We start from the raw sequence: 17,722 nt of genomic DNA, 5'->3' as shown, positions 1-17,722 counted from the left end.
TCAACTCTCAAGCCAGTGCCCCTCTCTAACTCTTCTCACTGAAATGCAGGGATAAGCAGGAGCAAGGGCTGGTGATAGCGTAAATTCTCAGGAGAAAGGCTTGTCAGAATCCTAGTAGCAGAGCTTTGCACTGAGCCAGGAATATACTTCATTTTTTTGTTCAGAGTAAACACTAAAATAACTGCTGTTTTACTGTTAACTGTTTACAATTATTATAACTGATTTACCCCTTGCCATACTGACTTGAGAGTTAAAAGGGCTGGCCTGATCTCACTTGCCTCCTATAAGCCACATGTCTCTCAGGCAGTAGCATGGGGGGGGGGAGAGAAAAGTCAGCCAGTCTAAGTAATAGGAAGCGAAGCGTTCTGTAATTTACCCCTGAATTTAGATTGGCCCCTTTAGGGGTTGATTAGGGCAAAATCCTGAATTAAGGATTTGTATGGCTAACCTTTGTAAGCAAAAACCAAGTTGCTATCAGGCCTAAGAGATAATGAAGAATCCATGAAAACATTTATCCCTTTTTACCCCTTAGGGGTTGAATTTCTAAAAATTCCTTCTTACTGGATCCTTATGCCATGAAAGGAATATACTCCCTGAATTTCATGTTTCTAGATCTAGGGGTGTGAGCTAGGCGTTGATGTCTCAAGTCAGAACATTCATTTTTATATGTATAGATTAACTTGTTTTGCTCCTAATCAAGGCACTGAACTAACTTGGTTTATTACATTCCATATCAGATTGATGATACTACAGGATGCAGTTCCAGAAGTTATCTTTTTGGGGCTGATGTAATGTGTGGTCAGCACAACAGAACAAGACAACTGTCACTGGATTGTATATTCTATGCCTTTGGGACACAAGCGTATATGCCTGGAGCTGTCTTTATTAAAGTGATTTATAGCTTTGGGCCAGTAATCCACATAAAAGATGGAAGAGTGCAACACCTTGTTGATCAGTATCACCTTGAAGAGAGGGAATTGGAAAGCCTGCTCTAGGTATGTGCTGCAAGAGTGAAGGAATACTGCAGTGTGCAGATGTCTATAAAATGCCTTTCTCAAGTAGCCTATGGCTGGAAAAACATTGAGCTCAACTGTTTAAGGCTGTTTAATAAAAATGTACTAACAGTCACTAGTTAAGTGTTGTGTTCTGCTTTGTTTTATTGGTGTAGCACAAATTGAGACGTTTTCAGCATACTGAATGAAAATGTTTATATAAAGCTTTTGGGTACAGGGCCCAATTTCACAGTAAAGTTCCTGTAATTAAAATGCCTGTAAAATGATACTTCAGGGTGAAGGCACGTGGGGAACTAGTTGACAGAGTTGGGATTTCAAACTAAACTGTATTCTACCTGCTCAGTAAGAGGTAGAGTAGGACAAGGTGAAAAATTAATGGAGCTTCCTCATCTACTAGTGCCTCCAAATGCAGATCCAAGAATTTCAAACTAAAGAAAACCTTTGCAGAATTTGCCTAGTCTCTTTCATTCTTAAACCTTAATATTAAAGAACTTGAGTCCTTCTGGATTGGATCAGAGGCCTGTTAAGTCCAGTATGAGAACATGCACTTCAGGAATTCCAAAGATGAGAGCAACCTACAACCACTTCTGTGGGTTGCCTTTAAGCTTCATAACATGCTGTATGCTGTCTTCTGCATGAATGATCATATAATTATCACATGAAGTACTGTGCTGTGTCCTGATCAAGATACTTCTTGAACACTACACCATAGCCATCATTGTCAGTTGAAATTAGCAGCCCTTGTCCGCAAAATGACCTCTAAAAGAGAAAGGGCTGGAATCTAATTTGCAATGAGGTAACTTGGGCAGTCCTACACCTGGTTCACCTCACATGCTCCCAGCATGGAGTTTCTGTGAATTTATGTGGTAAGGCTATTCTAGGGCTTAGAGATCAGCCACTGCTGTAGAAGTGTGCTGCAGTAAAAGATCATCCCTTTGTGGGTGGGGAAGCGACCATCACTGGATGCTACATCTGTTAGAACCCATTCTAAGGAAGGTTGTGGTTCATAGCATCTAGTATAGTTAAATTGTAAAGTGGGTGACGGGTATGGATTTGGAGATAGTCCCATTTCTGTAGCTGACTAGCCTGTCCTTTGCCAAGACTGGCTGAGCAGCAGAGACACTCCAGTCTCCTCCTCCCACCAGTGCCTCCAGTTTTAGGATAACGGTGGAGAGGGGGTTGCAGAGGCTGGCAGTTTAGGAAAGGCAGAGAGCGAGCTCTGGAGTGGAGAACTTTCCCCTACTATGTGGGAAGAAGGCAGTGTGAAGCCAGCCGGAGAAAGTGGGCTGCAGCCTGTGTAGCCGGACCTTTCTGCCCACCCACCCCCTGTGCAAGGTGTCCGCGGAAGCAAGCCACGTATTGCGGCCAGCGCGGTGACACTCCAGCCTTTGTCCGCTGCCTTTGAAATGAATCCGCAGGACGGCCGAGGAGAGGAGAGCTCTGCAGATGAATGGGAATTGGGGCAGCGTAACTCTAAGGGGGAGGTGGGCGTGGCCCCGTTCTGCCTCGGCCCCGCCCCTACCCCTTCCAGCCAATCCGCTCCGAGACAGCGCGCGGGCGTGGCTTGGGCTCAGCCTCGCTTTCATTCTCCTCGCTCGTCTCCCTCTTGCCGCCATCGCGATAGCCTCTTCTCTCAGCGGTTAACGGCTCTGCGCATCTTCCTCTGCGGAGACCAGCCTTGGTGAGTGTCCTTCGCTCCGCGGCCGCTGAGGTCGTCGCGTGGGGAGCGGGCGAGGGACGGTGCTCGCGCCGGGCATCGAAGAGGCGAGGCCGACCGCGGGTAGTCTTTGGACCGCGGGGGGGGGGGCAGAGTAGAGGCAGACGAGGAAGGGAGACGCTTCACAAAATGGCGGTTGCCCGTAAAGAATGAGCGAGGCGCTGTGCGCATGCGCTGGTTCAAAAAGCCCACAGCCGCCCCCCGCCTCGTAACGTCTTGGCATCCGCGTGTGGGTGGCCTGAGCAGTGAGGTGAAAGGCGCGCGGGGGGACCCTGAACGTCGCAAGAAGCGCGCGGTCGTAGGGCTTGATGCGGCGTGGGGGGGCGCGAGGAACGAGCCTTCTGTTCACGCGCCGGGGCTGTTAACTGCGCGCGCGGGACGGCCGCGGGGTCGCTTCTGCGCATGCTCTTTCGCGTTCTGGGCTGGAGAACGTGAGACGCTGCGCTCGACTTCCCGCATTCTGTGCTGACCACGTGCTCGCGGCCATTTTACCCTGGGGGAGGAAGGGAGGGATAATGGGGGAGGGGGCGAGAGGGCCTTCTCTCCTCCGGGGGGGGCGTATTCTTCCTTGCCCGCCTTTGTGAGCCCCCAGCAACACTGCAGCCCGCCAGCTTCTGTTCTGTGCTGCCGCATGATCCAAGGCCCCCTTTGCTTTGTGATATATTATCTTGCTTCCTTGGTCAAGACGGCCTCGGCTTCCCTTTTCATGTACGTTATAACATTTGCTTGGCCGTGGCATCCCAGCAGCCACATAGGTTGGTGTGGGACCTGGCTTTGTAAGGAGATCTTGGGTACCTCTCCAGGTCGCATCGCCTGTAGCACAATCCCACTGATGCCTGTTAAGACTTCCTCCCAAGGCAGCACACGCATCACTGCAGTTTTAGATCCTCCCCATGACGGGAATAACAGTATTTATTTATCGTATTTTTACACCGCCCTTCCTCCAAAGACCTCAGAGCAGTGTACACAGCTGCTCCCCTCCTTTTGTCCTCACAACAACCCTGTGAGGTAGGTGAGGCTTGCCCCCCTCCTTTCATCTTCACAATAACCCTATGAGGTAGGTGAGGCTGAAAGTGACTGGCCCAAGGTCACCCAGGAAGCTTCATGGCTGAGGGGGGATTTGAACCTGGATCTTCCAGGTCTGAGTCCACCTCCCAAACCACAACACCAGGGAATTTCATGTTTGTAGGAGTTACTGACATGTGGAGACATTGTTGCCTGAAGCAGGTGGAATAGGTTTTAAGTGTCAGTGAATAATTTGACATTTCTTGGAGCTCACACGAAAAACATGCATTTGAAACCATTGTTACAATTCTAGTCCAAAAGTGTGCACCTCAACACCCTTTCCTCACAGGTGCTGTGAACAGCAGGTTCTGAACTTCTCTACTTTGCAGATTGTATTTCTTGAACACACATACCCAATTTCCTGAAACACATTGGTGAATATGGAGAGGCAGGTGCTTGTCAGGGTCTCTCCTCAACATATCCTAATCCTAAATGTTAGACTTGTAACTGGGTGGAGATTCTTATCAGATGCTAAGAAAGAAGCATTATATTAATAGCATCTCTTGATTTGGGGAGGTAGGAATCCCTTATTTCTGCACTGTGGTTTGTGCAAAGATGCATGTCCTTGATTAGTTAGGTACGTTGGACATAGTTTAGTGATGATTATAACTGACTTGATTATGCATATGCAACAAGAGTCCCTAATTGTACCTGATGTTCAGGATGATGATGACAAGGCTTGGGCTTATTGCTGTGTGTGTGAAGCCATTTCTGCCCGACATTGTGTATACACAAGAGGGATCAAATGTGTATACCTGGGCAGTAATGGGTTAAGATGTCCAGTAAAAGGTAACTGCACTTTAAACCAACCACCCATACCCTGAAGAATAGGAAAATAACTTTTCACAGACTTGCAAAGTTATGAGTCTGTAAAACTTGACCGCTCTCATATGAGTTAAAACATTGTTTTTTAAATCTGAAATGTGTACCCTTCAAGATTATGGCATAAAAACACCAGTCATTATGTAGGATTAAAAAAGAACCAAAAGGGAAATAATTCATCTTCTCACCATGAAGTAACTCTAAAAAAAAAGTAATCTCCCTTGTTGACTGCCAAATGCCACAAATACAAATCTCTTTTTTGTTCAGACTAATACTTTACATACAGGCTATGGATGTTTACTCAGAAGTGCCATTATTTTCAGTGGGTTATTCCCATGTAAGTGTGCCTAGGATTAGATAGGTTGCAATTTTTTGTTCACCCAGATAGGAGTAAGCCATCCTGAAAACTGGTACTGATTTCTGAGTAAACATGTATAGAAACAGAGCCTGGAAATAAATTGCATCAAGTAAGCATATTTTAAGTCTGTTGTTTTTTGTTAAAGCAGTGGTTCTCAAACTGGTGGGTTGTGACCCATCAGTTTGTGTAATGCTTCCCCCTTTAAGGGGTGGGGAAGGAGAGGGAAGTAGTGGATCGCATCGCTAAGGGGGGCGAGGGGGGTGCTTTGCACTTTCAGAAGGCAGGGCTGCAGCAGGCTACAGGAGGTGTGGGCAGCCCTGCATAGCACTCCGAGGCTTGGAACGTTCACTAAAAGCAGGCGCAAAGCACTTCCGTTTTGCAGGAGGTGCTTTGCACCCGCTTTTAGTGAACGTTCCAAGCCTTGGGGAGCGCTGCGCAGGGTTCCCCGCACCTCCTGTAGCATGCTGCAGCCCTGCCTTCTGAAAGTAAGTGCAAAGCGCCCCCCCTTAGCTGCCCTAGCCCCTCCCCCGCAAGAACTTACTGAGGAAGTAAAACTCCCTCAAAGTTTGAGAACCACTGTGTTAAGAGGAATGACTGCAAATGCAAAGCACAGTTTCAAATGTGTCTGCCTTAAGGTATGCACAAGAAAATAAGCTTTGTAAGCTTGTAATACAAAACTAGCAAAAATTATTGGTCTCAATTAGATACAAAACACACTGATAATAAAACAAAGCAGGAAGCTGTAGGTAGAAATAGGAAACTGCAAGTTCATTCACCAGAATACTGGGAGGCACTTGAACATGTCCTTTGATTTCCAAATGAGTGGTTTTGCCAAAGAGTTGGTTTGGTTGGTTTCTTGGAGCAGGTCATCTGTTGATGACATGCCTTGTCCTGCATCATTGATGTGAGTCAATAGGGCAAAAAGAAAGAAACTGGACTGTAAAAAAGAGCTCTTAGGTCTTCTAGAGAGAGAAGAGGAATAGTAGTCATTCTCTGCTTTGGTAGGAAATGAAAATGTTCGGGGTGGTAAAAGTATACCTTCTTGTAAGTATGCCTGTGGTACTTCTCTACTCTAAATAAGCAATCCTTTGTCTACAGATCATTCCAATAATGGCATCGGACGAAGGAAAGCTCTTTATTGGAGGGCTCAGTTTTGACACCAATGAGCAGAATCTGGAGCAGTTGTTCTCCCCATATGGAGACATTGCTGAAGGTGAGGAAAAGTGTCACTCCTTCCTGTATTCTGGAACATTTCAGCATTGGAAATTCAGTCAGCTTACAGATTTGTGGCTACATGCAGCACATATAATAAGATAGAAACACCACTAGCTACCAGACAGATGTGCTGAAGACTTTGCAATGTCGAAGAAGGGTCTTTGAAGACCCTTCTTCAATGTCGAAGAAATAGGATCTTGGGATCGGCCCTTTTTTGATTTCACAGTGGGAGGGGGACCATAGGACACCTCTTAATGATTATGACCGGATTCTTGTACATGATTTTTAATTGGTGTACAGGTTTGGAACAGTCCAGCAACTGGTGCATCACTTTAGTGTGCAGGTTGGGTTTAAATACTCAATTACATGTTTAGAGGAGAATGTTTTGGTCCAGCCTTTTCTGTGGTATGCAATTTTGGAATGCACTTTTGTTAATCTGAGGAAGCATTTAACACCCACCCCACATGCATTCTGAAGTGGTATAACCTGGCAATATTTTATACCTAGCAAAATTTACTGTGTGTTCTATATGACTTGATTTCTTCAGGTTGTGATCAAGTATGTACTTAATATTTTGTCAGTTACAGTTGATAATGCAACATCTCATGGCCCAGCTCACTTATCACTCACAACCTTAGTTTAATCATGATCTCACATGTCATGTACACACCTGAGGTTCATGAACGTTGCATGGAACCATAAGTAAACCATGGTTCAATGTGGGATTTGAACTGAGCCTATGACTTCTCTTGATTTGTTTTATTGTGACTTAAACTGAAAATTGCAAAGCACATACTTGAATACAAAACATACAAATCCTTGGCCCCATTTCTCACTAAAACAGTCATATGCACTAGGACAGTGGTTCTCAAACCGTGGGTTGCAACCCAATTTTTGATGGGTCATGTAATGCCACGCAAGCTCTGCCAAGTGTCCAAATTGTTGAACTTTTGCATTTTTCTGTGAAAAGCCAGCCTCCGGAGTGTGCTTTTGTCAGCAAAAACATGTCGCAACTCGGCCCGAAGTAGGTTGAACTGCCAAGCAAGTTGCCGACTCTGGGCCAAGTTGCATCATGTTCTCACTAACAAAAACAAGGTCCAGAAGCAGGCCTTTTGCCATTAAAAAAAAAATGTGAAAGCTCAGCAACCCAGAAGTTTTGGTTGTGATGTGATGTCTAGGTTGCTGATGGTGGGTCATGGGGCTAAAAAGATTGAGAACCTCTCTGTAGAAGTATACATGAACATTGTGTCATCAGCCCCATGTCCCCATAGTGTCCTGTATTAGATGCAGTGCATTGATGGCTGCTGCTTTGGGGTGGGGGAGGTACAGTTTGCCACCTGTGTGCATGCCTGTGAACAATTGTTAGACCAGGGAGTGCAGAGTGCATGGCTGATAAATGCAAATTGCATGGTTGTTCTCAGGCACTTTTTAAAACTCTTTATAAAGTCTCAATCAAAAATATTTTCATTTACTTGTATTTTTTTTTCACTTTTACATGTTCAAGCTTCCTTAACACTTTCTCTCACTTTGTTCTGAATAATAAGTGAGTTAACAGTAGAGGTGAGATTTGAATTCAAGGAATTCTGTTTCATAGTCTCTGTACTACACCATCTTACCCCAAGCCACTTATTTTTTATTGCTTCACAGAAGACCTGCTGATGGTGGACCATAGCTTAGAGCTCATCACTTACTTTTGTTCTCCCATCTGCTTTGCATTTTAACGTCCAGATTCAGGGAGAACATTGTCCTTAACTATGGCTTGTAAATTCTTGTGTCATACCAAACCTTACTTGAGTATGTTTGCAAACCCACTTCAAACCATAGTTTTTGCTTCTGTCATTTGTCTATTAGAATATCTTGAGAATGTTATTAATATCTATTATTATATATTATATATTATTAATATCTAATCTGTTAGAATATCTTGAGCAACCTATAGTTGGGCTTCATTTAACTATGATTTGCCATAATGAATGAGTTGAGTTTTAATGTTTTACTCCAAAGTGGTCTCTGTTATTTACTGTTAACAAAAATGAGGCAAAGGTGACAGTGTACAACAAAACACAGTGGGCTGGAACCTGGGGGACAGAAATGGTGAATAGCCAGGTGCTTCTCCTTTATTCTCAAGCAGGTGGTTGTATTCCAGAATGTGTAAATGCAAGCGTGTTTCCACATTCGTTTTAGGGGTTTGTGTTATAAAAACTCTTGTATGCAGTGTGTGCATTTCTGGATGCAGACTCCTGATTGAGTTTAACCAACTAGCTACTTGTATGCACGTATCAGTTTCATTCCTGGCTCTACTGCCACCTTGGGGCCAGGAACGTAAATGCTGACCCCCCCCAACCCTGGAAGTAATTGCAGTGATGTGATTATGTCACTGCAATTACTTCTGGCACCTTTGGAACCATTGCACATTGCTCTGAATGTTGCCCACTTCTTTCCCTTTGAGTGGCCTGGCCACCTGTTTTTTTCTCAGAGTGATGTGCAACTGCTACAAGAGGGGTAGGTTCTCCTGCCATTTGGACCAGCCATTCTCTTCTTTCAAAGAGGAAAAAGAGCGAGTGGACTGTTCAAGTGGTGATAGGGGAGGTATGGTGTTGGTGCTCCGTAGGCGTGCCACCCAAAGTCACTCCTGCTGATCCCCCCCAGGTACGTTAGTGGCATATGTCAACATCATCCTGTCTACTGTAGTAATGTGGACAGGTCAATTTTATTTCAACATGAAACGCTAATTTTGGGGTTTGTTTCAAGGATGCAGCTGAATGTATGGTGATCCTCTGAGTGGTCTGACGGTCAATACAAAGTAGAGGTGCCTATGAATGATTCCCATAGGCAATAGAGGCATCAAGACTTCCTGTGATCTTTGTAATTAAAACATGCCTCACACTTTTTCTCCCTCCCCCCTTCTCTTCAGTGGTTGTGGTGAAAGACAGGGAGACCCAGCGTTCAAGGGGTTTTGGCTTTATTACCTATTGCCGTCCTGAGGATGCCAAGGATGCCATGAGGGCCATGAATGGAGAGGTGAGCTTCTTGGCTAGTGCACACAAAGTGCTTGCCATATATTGTTTTCTGTTTTGTTTCATCCAGCTTCTTCACAACTGTCTTGGAATACAAAGGGTCCTTGCTCTGATTTTGTGTTCCAACTTCTTGCACTCCCCCCCCCCCACCATGGGTGGTACTGCATCATTTATGGTTCAGTGAGCATTGTGCTACATTGTCTCCTAGTTTATAGCTCATTGGTTTGCTGAAGAGTGGCCCTTCAAGCAAGAACATAAGAACAGCCCCACTGGATCAGGCCATCGGCCCATCTAGTCCAGCTTCCTGTATCTCACAGCGGCCCACCAAATGCCCCAGGGAGCACACCAGATAACAAGAGACCTCATACTGGTGCCCTCCCTTGCATCTGGCATTCTGACATAGCCCATTTCTAAAATCAGGAGGTTGCACGTACACATCATGGCTTGTAACCCATAATGGATTTTTCCTCCAGAAACTTGTCCAATCCCCTTTTAAAGGTGTCCAGGCCAGACGCCATCACCACATCCTGTGACAAGGAGTTCCACAGACCAACCACACGCTGAGTAAAGAAATATTTTCTTTTGTCTGTTCTAACTCTCCCAACACTCAATTTTAGCAGATGTCCCCTGGTTCTGGTGTTATGTGAGAGTGTAAAGAGCATCTCTCTATCCACTCTGTCCATCCCCTGCATAATTTTGTATGTCTCAATCATGTCCTCCCTGAGGCGCCTCTTTTCTAGGCTGAAGAGGCCCAAACGCTGTAGCCTTTCTTCATAAGGAAGGTGCCCCAGCCCGTAACCATTTTAGTCGCTCGCTTTTGCACCTTTTCCATTTCCACTATGTCTTTTTTGAGATGCGGCAACCAGAACTGGACACAATATTCCAGGTGCGTCCTTACCATCGATTTGTACAATGGCATTATAATATTAGCCATTTTGTTCTCAATAACTTTCCTAATGATCCCAAGCATAGAATTGGCCTTCTTCACTGCCGCTGCACATTGGGTCCACCCTTTCATCGACCTGGTCCACCACCACCCCAAGATCTCTCTCCTAATCTGTCACAGACAGCTCAGAATCCCTCAGCCTATATGTAAAGTTTTGGTTTTTTGCCCCAATCTGCATGACTTTACACTTACTGACATTGAAGCGCATCTGCCATTTTGTTGCCCATTCTGCCAGTCTGGAGAGATCCTTCTGGAGCTCCTCACAATCACTTCTGGTCTTCACCACTCAGAAAATTTTGGTGTTGTCTGCAAACTTAGCCACTTCACTGCTCAACCTTGTCTCCAGGTCATTTATGAAGAGGTTGAAAAGCACCAGTCCCAGGACAGATCCTTGGGGCACACCGCTTTTCACTTCTCTCCATTGTGAAAATTGCCCATTGACACCCACTCTCTGTTTCCTGGCCTTTAACCAGTTCTCAATCCATGAGAGGACCTGTCCTCTAATTCCCTGACTGTGGAGTTTTTTCAGTAGCCTTTGGTGAGGGACCGTGTCGAACGCCTTCTGAAAGTTCAGATATATAATGTCTATGGGTTCTCGCGCATCCACATGCCTGTTGACCTTTTCAAAGAATTCTATAAGGTTCGTGAGAAGCCATGCTGATTCTCCCTCAGCAAGTCCTCCCAATGCTTCCCAATGCTTTCCTGGGAAGACAAGATGGAAAGCAAACCATGCCTGCTTGCATGCTTAATGGTTTTGGGTCAAAGTAGTAAAAGGCAGAAGGGCTTGTTTTTCTATAGTTTCTGATAATATCAAAAACTCAGAACATATTCTCCAATCTTTATGATACTGCAGGAAGTTTCCTTCAGTTGTCTTCTCTTTATTCCTTGGTCAGATATGAAAGATAGTAGCTTTTTATTTAAAAAAAACTGGCTTTCACTTTTTCTTTCCCTCTCCAAGTCTGTCGATGGCCGCCAGATCAGAGTTGACCAGGCTGGAAAATCATCCCGTGGCTCTTCTGGAGGTAGAGGACGTGGACGTGGATTTTCTAGAGGTGAGCTTGCCTGTGGCATTTGCTTTTTGTTACTAACTGCTCAGTCATGTGGGGTCTGTCTGGCTTAATATGTTCTTGGGCTTTTGTTGTAGGAGGTGGAGGATACGGAGGTGGCCGTTACGACAACAGAAGCGGTGGCTATGGTGGATCCAGAGATTACTACGGCAGCAGGTAAGTCTTGTGGGTGGAAGCTGTTTAAGTTGGGTTATGATGAACATTGAGAATGTTACAAAATCGAGTTCTAGCTCCAGGTGCCAGATTATGCACAAAGGCACAAATGAGAGGCATCTTGATTGCTATGCCTAGGAAGCTGTGGAATTTTTAAAAATGTAATTGACACACATGGTTTTCACAATGGTGGCATTCATTAAATCTTGCATTCTGCCTCAGAGTAACATGGAAGATTGTTATAAATTTTTTACCCCTGAACCATTTTTTCTCCACAGATTTGAGAAGTTCTATAGAATTTCAGCATTACTAAGGGGAAACAGTATTTTGGCCATGTAAATAATGTGGGTAACCATTCCTCCTTAGGTCCCTATTTTAAAATGTGTTGCTGTCGTCTTAGTGCTAAAAGGTGGAGCCATCTGCATCTGTGCTTTTGAAACTGCAAGTGTTGCCTGGCTTAGTAGTGTAAATGGACTCATCTTGAATATACCATCCTCTCTTTGTGACAGTCTCCCTTAGTGTGGTACCAAGCACAGCACTCTGGATGTTCACCCTAATGCTGCTTATGCCTGAATCTTTCTGCATTGTGTTTGGATTAACAGGCTTGTTATGGGTGGTAGAGTACTTGGAACTCTTGTTTTCCAAGTCACTTCTCTCTGTTCAGGTATACATAGATTTAGGGCCCAATCCTATCCAACTTTCCAGCACTGGGAACAAATGTTCCCTTACCTTGAGGAGGCCTCTGTGACTTCTTTCCCAACACAGGAAGCAGTGCATCCCCCATTAGCACAGCAGCACCGGCACTTGAAAATTGAATAGGATTGGGCCCTTAGTTAGTGCTACATAGAACAGTGGTTCTGTAACTTTGTAGCAGCAGGGCCAATTTTTCAAAACAACACAGTATTGGAACCCACCTAGCTTTACGAGACGAAGAAAAGTTTCAGTTTACCAGCTGCTCAGGCCTCTTTTTTATTACTATTGTGGGAGGGGAGAACTGCCTCCTGGAGCATTGTTGAGCTCCATGTTCATTGGGTCTGGACCATTCTGGTGGCCCTGCATTCCCAATTCAAATCTTTCATAGGAATGGATCTAGTTTTGGGGTATTTAACCTTTTAACAAAATCTGCCTCCCCATAATGATTTCTTAAGACACCTTTGAGGTTTCATAGTAAATGTTTTATAGAGGATAAACCAACAGTTTTGTTGTGCATATAAAGACTCTGCCCAGTTGCAGCACATTATGAAGAACTTAATTGGAACGTCTAAACCAATCTCCTGCACTCTTCCCTGCAGGAATCAAGGAGGCTATGGGGACCGTTACTCCGGGAGCTCCTACAGAGATAGCTACGATAACTAGGTAAGTGTTTGTTTTTCAGAGACTCCTGTGAGTTTAATTGCTATCTGTTCCTGATCTGTAGCATCTGTTGAATCATAGTCCTTGATCCTCTAACCACCCAGTCTAACTCTGCCAGCAAGACTCTCATTTTCATCAGTGTCTAGTATAAACGCATGTGGAAGATTGGCCATTTGCTGAAGTGTGTGTGGTTTTTATTTTTTGTGGGACAGTTTTAAAAGCATCCTCCGATTTTTTTTTTTTAAAGGGACACTGTTGGGTTACCCTACTTGAAAAATGATGACTGCAGCCTTTATGCATGAAAAACTTCCTTTGAATCATAAGTGGGAATTCAACTGTCGCATTCCTAATAGTGTCTTGCTGTACTTAATAAGTGTGTAGATAGCTGCACAGTTGCAGATAATGTCCTAAAAGAAGTGGAAAAAACAAAATGGGAAGCTCAGCTTTCTCCCCCCCCCCCCCCCCCCGCTAAAGCTGAGAACAGTCCACTCTGGGCTGGGAGGAGGGAGACTAGTTTAGTTGAATGTACACTGTTCTTCAGCATGCTTTACGATTTGTACCTGCTTCTTGTCCTCAGCTTGCACCGAGCATAAGTCCTTCCTGAATCAAGATCGTCCTTCCAATGGCCGTATTTATAAAGATTTTTGGAGCTTCGCTGAATCTTGTTTAGTTCTCTACCTGTATTTTCCCTTTTTGTAGTCTTATCATATGCAGCCCAACACCTTCTACTACAAGATGGCCTGTTAGAGCTTTTTGGAGGAAAACACTTTCATTTGCCTTTTTCTTTCTTTCAGTTTTTTTTACACGTGTTTAAACATTTTTGAATACATACTACTGTTGCTTTTTTTCCCCTGGATTTTTTTTTTTAAAAAGCCAAGATGCGGGGGAAGGGGCTCTGGCCTACATTTCACCTGTCATTCCTCAGAATCTGAGCAAGGTTGAAGATCCTCCTTGTTTTTATAAATGCATTAATACCTTGTAGTTTTGTAAAAGTCCTATGGTGTAGCAAGGAAGGGGTATGGTGGAAGGTGAACCCCCTTGATGATAAAGGGAGACTCGTGTGTTTGATCTTCAGAAATCAGAATTTATACTGTATGATGTACCTAGAACTAAAGCTTGCAGATCCTGCAAGTTGTTCTTGAAAAACTGTTTGTTTATATTTTTTTTTAAACTGGAAAACACACATGTAACTCAATATTGTACTAAAAGTGGTTAAGGAATTCCTGTATTCAGTTCTTTGGCTTCACGAAGCCTATTAAATGCCCTTCTGAAAATAAGCTCTGTTCTTGACGTTTACCATTTGCACAATGTAAAGCCACACATGATCAAATCCAGGAGGAATCTTCTTGAGAAGGGAAGTGGAAGGATTCTAGTGTACGATTGGGTAGCTAAAACCATATGTGGATACCTTCATACAGGTAATGCTGTGGCTTTCAAATTTTCTGTTCTGAGGAATCCTTTCCAGCTTGGTTTGTCTGTCTTAGGGCCTCTGTGTGTGGCTGAAATATTCTAAAGTGCACACAAGTCTGACATACAGTACACCAGCCTGGCCTGTGGCTTTGTTGCCACCTTCAGTGAACTAGGTGCATCTAGGATATAACCAGAAGTTACATGCGGGCACATAGCCCACCACTACTGATTTCCCTGTGCAAACTGTCCTACTGGGAATCTTTTCACTGAGTAAATCATGAACGTTCAGAACTCAAATATTCCTTTGCTGGGTGGCAAGCACGGATGTGATGCACATGCAGGGATCTGTATGTGCTGTGATTTTCCTTCTCTTTTTTTTGGAAATACAGACACCCCAAGATTTGGTATTGGATGCCCAGTTTGGCTTCCTGAGCATCTCTAAAGTGGGTGGGGGGAGCAACTTGTTTGTCCTTTTGAATTCTGAAAAAATGCACTCATCCCATAATTGGGAGCAGAATTGTAGTACTCCGCAGAACTCTTTGCCTCCTCCCCATAGCTAGCAAAATCAGAAGGATTTACTCAGTGGTAAACCTAGATTATGGAGTTGAGCTTGTCTCTGTACAAGTTCCTAATACCATACAAATGGCAAAGAACACACAGCCCTGTGTATAAATCCTTAATATAAAGATAATTCAAAGGACACTTTTGTGGATTCAGAACACATCAAACTTGACTTTAAAGCAAAATCTAATATCTTTATAAAGGAGCTATGGCTCTTGACACCCTATTTGTGTTTGCTGTGGGATAATATTTAGATGTGTCTAATGCATGCTGAGATGATCTGCTGCTTCAGGGTTTTTCTCTGAATACTTTAATGTGTTCATGATCCCTGGGTGGATGCTGCTTTTATGCAGGGCCAGCCATATCTCAACAGTTGGTTTGATGGACAGGTATTTTTTTCATCCCTACACTGGTTTCATAGGTTTGACCATTCTTATCATCCTAGCCACAATAAGTAATGTACAAGAGTTGAATGCAAATTGTACATGAGAGGGTAACTGCATTAACAGTGGTAACTTGTGTATCATTACGTCTGGGGCCTTAGCCCCCGGTTTCTTGTGGTTTTGCATCTGCTGTTTGTAATATTGAGTTATTTAACCCATTATTGCCCAACCCACAGGTGTACATATATGTTCCCTGTTACATATGTGCAATGTTGGGAAGAAATGGCTTAAGCTGTAGCTGCTATTCCCTTCTAGCAGAGAGAGGATTAATATACTTTGTTGTTGGAAGGATCATGAGTGAAAATGAATTGAACCCCAAGACATCAGCGTTCACTCTTTAGGCCCCATTGACAAGATGTGATCATACCACGAATACTGAGCCAGAATTATAACAAGGCTTTATTTGGCAGGTGGAAGGGGCACCTCTGCATCCTCGTTTACTTCAAGCCTGAAGTTGAGAACAGACTTTCCCTTTGGGTGCTTCCTGTGGAGCTTCTGTCTTGTGCGTATGTTAATGCAGTCCTTCTCAAAACTTAAATATCATGGATAAGTCTTCCATGTAGTAAACAGTTGTGGGGAGGCCAGGGGAGAGCGCTAATTCAGTTGTGCGAGCTTGCATGTACACACCTCTTAATACCTTAATGCACAAAGCTAAGCCTGTCTAGACAGTGTGAGGTGGTCTTGGTTATGCTGGCAATTTGTAAATTGCCCCATGGATTATGCCAATTGCATTACACATTGGCAATAAGTTTCAAGTGGCAAAATGACACTTTAAAATGCTGCCATCCTGAAGTCAAGAAAATTGACCATTGTCAGACTTAAATTAAGATTAGAGTAATATACTATATTGTTGACAGGTACCATCTTACAGAAGGCATTCTTCCCTTCCCCCCCCCCCCACCGGCAGGAATGTGTTTCCCAAGATGGCACCTGGTGAGACATACATGTACCATTCAAACAAAGTGATTTTTTCCTATAGAACTACTGTATGTTGTATATAAATTTGATTGAGGATTCCTTCAATTGGCTGACAATCTAAGTACAAGATATTTTCTTCTGCCCTTCAAGTCCAGCAGCACCAAGTCCATATTTGCACCAGGCAAACCACAGCTTCTACTGACAAGCCTCTCCCACTATGAAATCCTCTGCAGGCCTATCCTAATCATTAACACTGCTTAGTCAATACAGCCCATTGACATGTGATGTGTTCAAAAGTAAACACCTGCTTTTCCTACGTTCCTATGAATTTTACTCTTAATAGGAGCAGTTTAACAGATGCAATAGAAAAGGAGAGAGGAGGGGTAACAGTTTTCCCACTTCTGATCTATTGCTTTCCTTCCAATGTTGCTTTAGGATATGCCCCTAAAATTACACTCTGCAGCTTCTCCTGAACTGCTCATAGCCTTAATACTAGCCCATAACAAGTGAGCAAATGCTTCAGCCAAAAGCCCCTTCCAGTGCCAGCAGGAGGGCAATCATTTTCTTCCAGTGCCAAGTGCTGGAAGGAATGAATGGTGTAGTAGACCTCACATGCACATGAAATGACAGTGGCCTAAAAAAGAATTGAGATGCTATCTTAAGAGCTTCAGGTAAGTCTGGTGACAAGTAGGTTGTATGCATTCTTCAGTCTTTTCCCCACTTGTCTCACAGTCACCACTTCATTTTAATTCCTGAGCCCTTAGTTTGCAGCTCACTGTTATTGTTGTCAGTGTTTGAAATCTTTTCATTCTGAGACTTTCATGATGTACACAATCTTGCATATCTAGCCTACGTTTCCTCCTGAAAGCTTCAGTAAGGTGAATTCAGTGCTTATTGCCTTGTTGGTTGACTTAGATAGGAAGCTACAGAAGGCTCATCTTCAAAGAGGAGACCTGTTGGATATGTGTGTGTAGATCTGGTGTCTGCACTGAACAGGGACATGAGAAATCGCCGCTGGCTGGATGCTAACTGAGATACTGATGCTGCTATCTGCCTTGGCCCCATGTGTAACAGAGAATATATTTCCCTCAGTTATTAGTGATGCCAAAGAAAGATACATCTGATAGACTTCTGATGGAGGCTGGTGAGGGAAGGAAGGAGAAAGCAAAGTGTAAGGAAGGAGAAAGCGGGTGTAATGTTCCTAAAGGGGCAAACTTTTTGAAAGATGGGTTGATTTTTGAAGACGGAACTTGTTCTACTTCCTTTTTTTTGTTTTTCAGATGAAGCCAGCAAAAAGATCCTGAGAGGGGCTACAGATGGCAGAAAAGTCCTCAACAACAGAATCTTCCCCAATTGTAGCTTTTGTGTTGGTCATGCGGGTACTTGAACAAGGTCACCTGCTATAGAGAACAAGGCTGCAGAACCTTTAGCAATGACATGCAAAAAGGGAATTGTGAAATAATTTCTTTATTCCTCAGTCCTGCATGCTTCTGTGCAGCCCAGTTCTTATTAAGGGTGCAATCCTAATCCCTTATATCAGTGCTCTACAGCACTGGCATAGCAGTGCCAGTGGGACGTGTGCTGCATTCTGCAGTTATGTGTCACTCACAGAGGCCTCCTCAAAGGAAGGGAATGTTTGTTCCTTTACCTCAGAGCTGTATTGC

The 17,722-nt window shown here is 44.0% G+C and overlaps 1 protein-coding gene across 1 annotated transcript; it reads left to right on the top strand.

Moving 5' to 3' along the window:
- Positions 1–2,586: 2,586 nt before the first annotated feature.
- Positions 2,587–14,003, top strand: LOC136640001 (cold-inducible RNA-binding protein-like). The gene is made up of 7 exons (XM_066614766.1): positions 2,587–2,694; positions 6,074–6,188; positions 9,105–9,211; positions 11,112–11,205; positions 11,298–11,376; positions 12,666–12,729; positions 13,304–14,003. The coding sequence occupies exons 2-6, from the start codon at positions 6,086–6,088 to the stop codon at positions 12,727–12,729; spliced, it is 447 nt and encodes a 148-aa protein (XP_066470863.1). The 5' UTR covers positions 2,587–2,694; positions 6,074–6,085; the 3' UTR covers positions 13,304–14,003.
- The last annotated feature ends 3,719 nt before the right edge of the window (positions 14,004–17,722 follow it).

Source organism: Tiliqua scincoides, chromosome 2 (genome assembly GCF_035046505.1).
Source record: "Tiliqua scincoides isolate rTilSci1 chromosome 2, rTilSci1.hap2, whole genome shotgun sequence".
Classification (NCBI taxonomy): Eukaryota; Metazoa; Chordata; class Lepidosauria; order Squamata; family Scincidae; genus Tiliqua; species Tiliqua scincoides.
This window is presented reverse-complemented; position numbering and strand designations above follow the sequence as displayed.

Coding starts and splice junctions, on each gene's coding strand:
- LOC136640001 (XM_066614766.1), top strand. CDS start 6,086: ATGGCATCGGACGAAGGAAAGCTCTTTATTGGAGGGCTCAGTTTTGAC. Junction 6,189..9,104: donor ATATGGAGACATTGCTGAAG/GTGAGGAAAAGT, acceptor CCTTCTCTTCAG/TGGTTGTGGTGAAAGACAGG. Junction 11,206..11,297: donor TGGACGTGGATTTTCTAGAG/GTGAGCTTGCCT, acceptor CTTTTGTTGTAG/GAGGTGGAGGATACGGAGGT.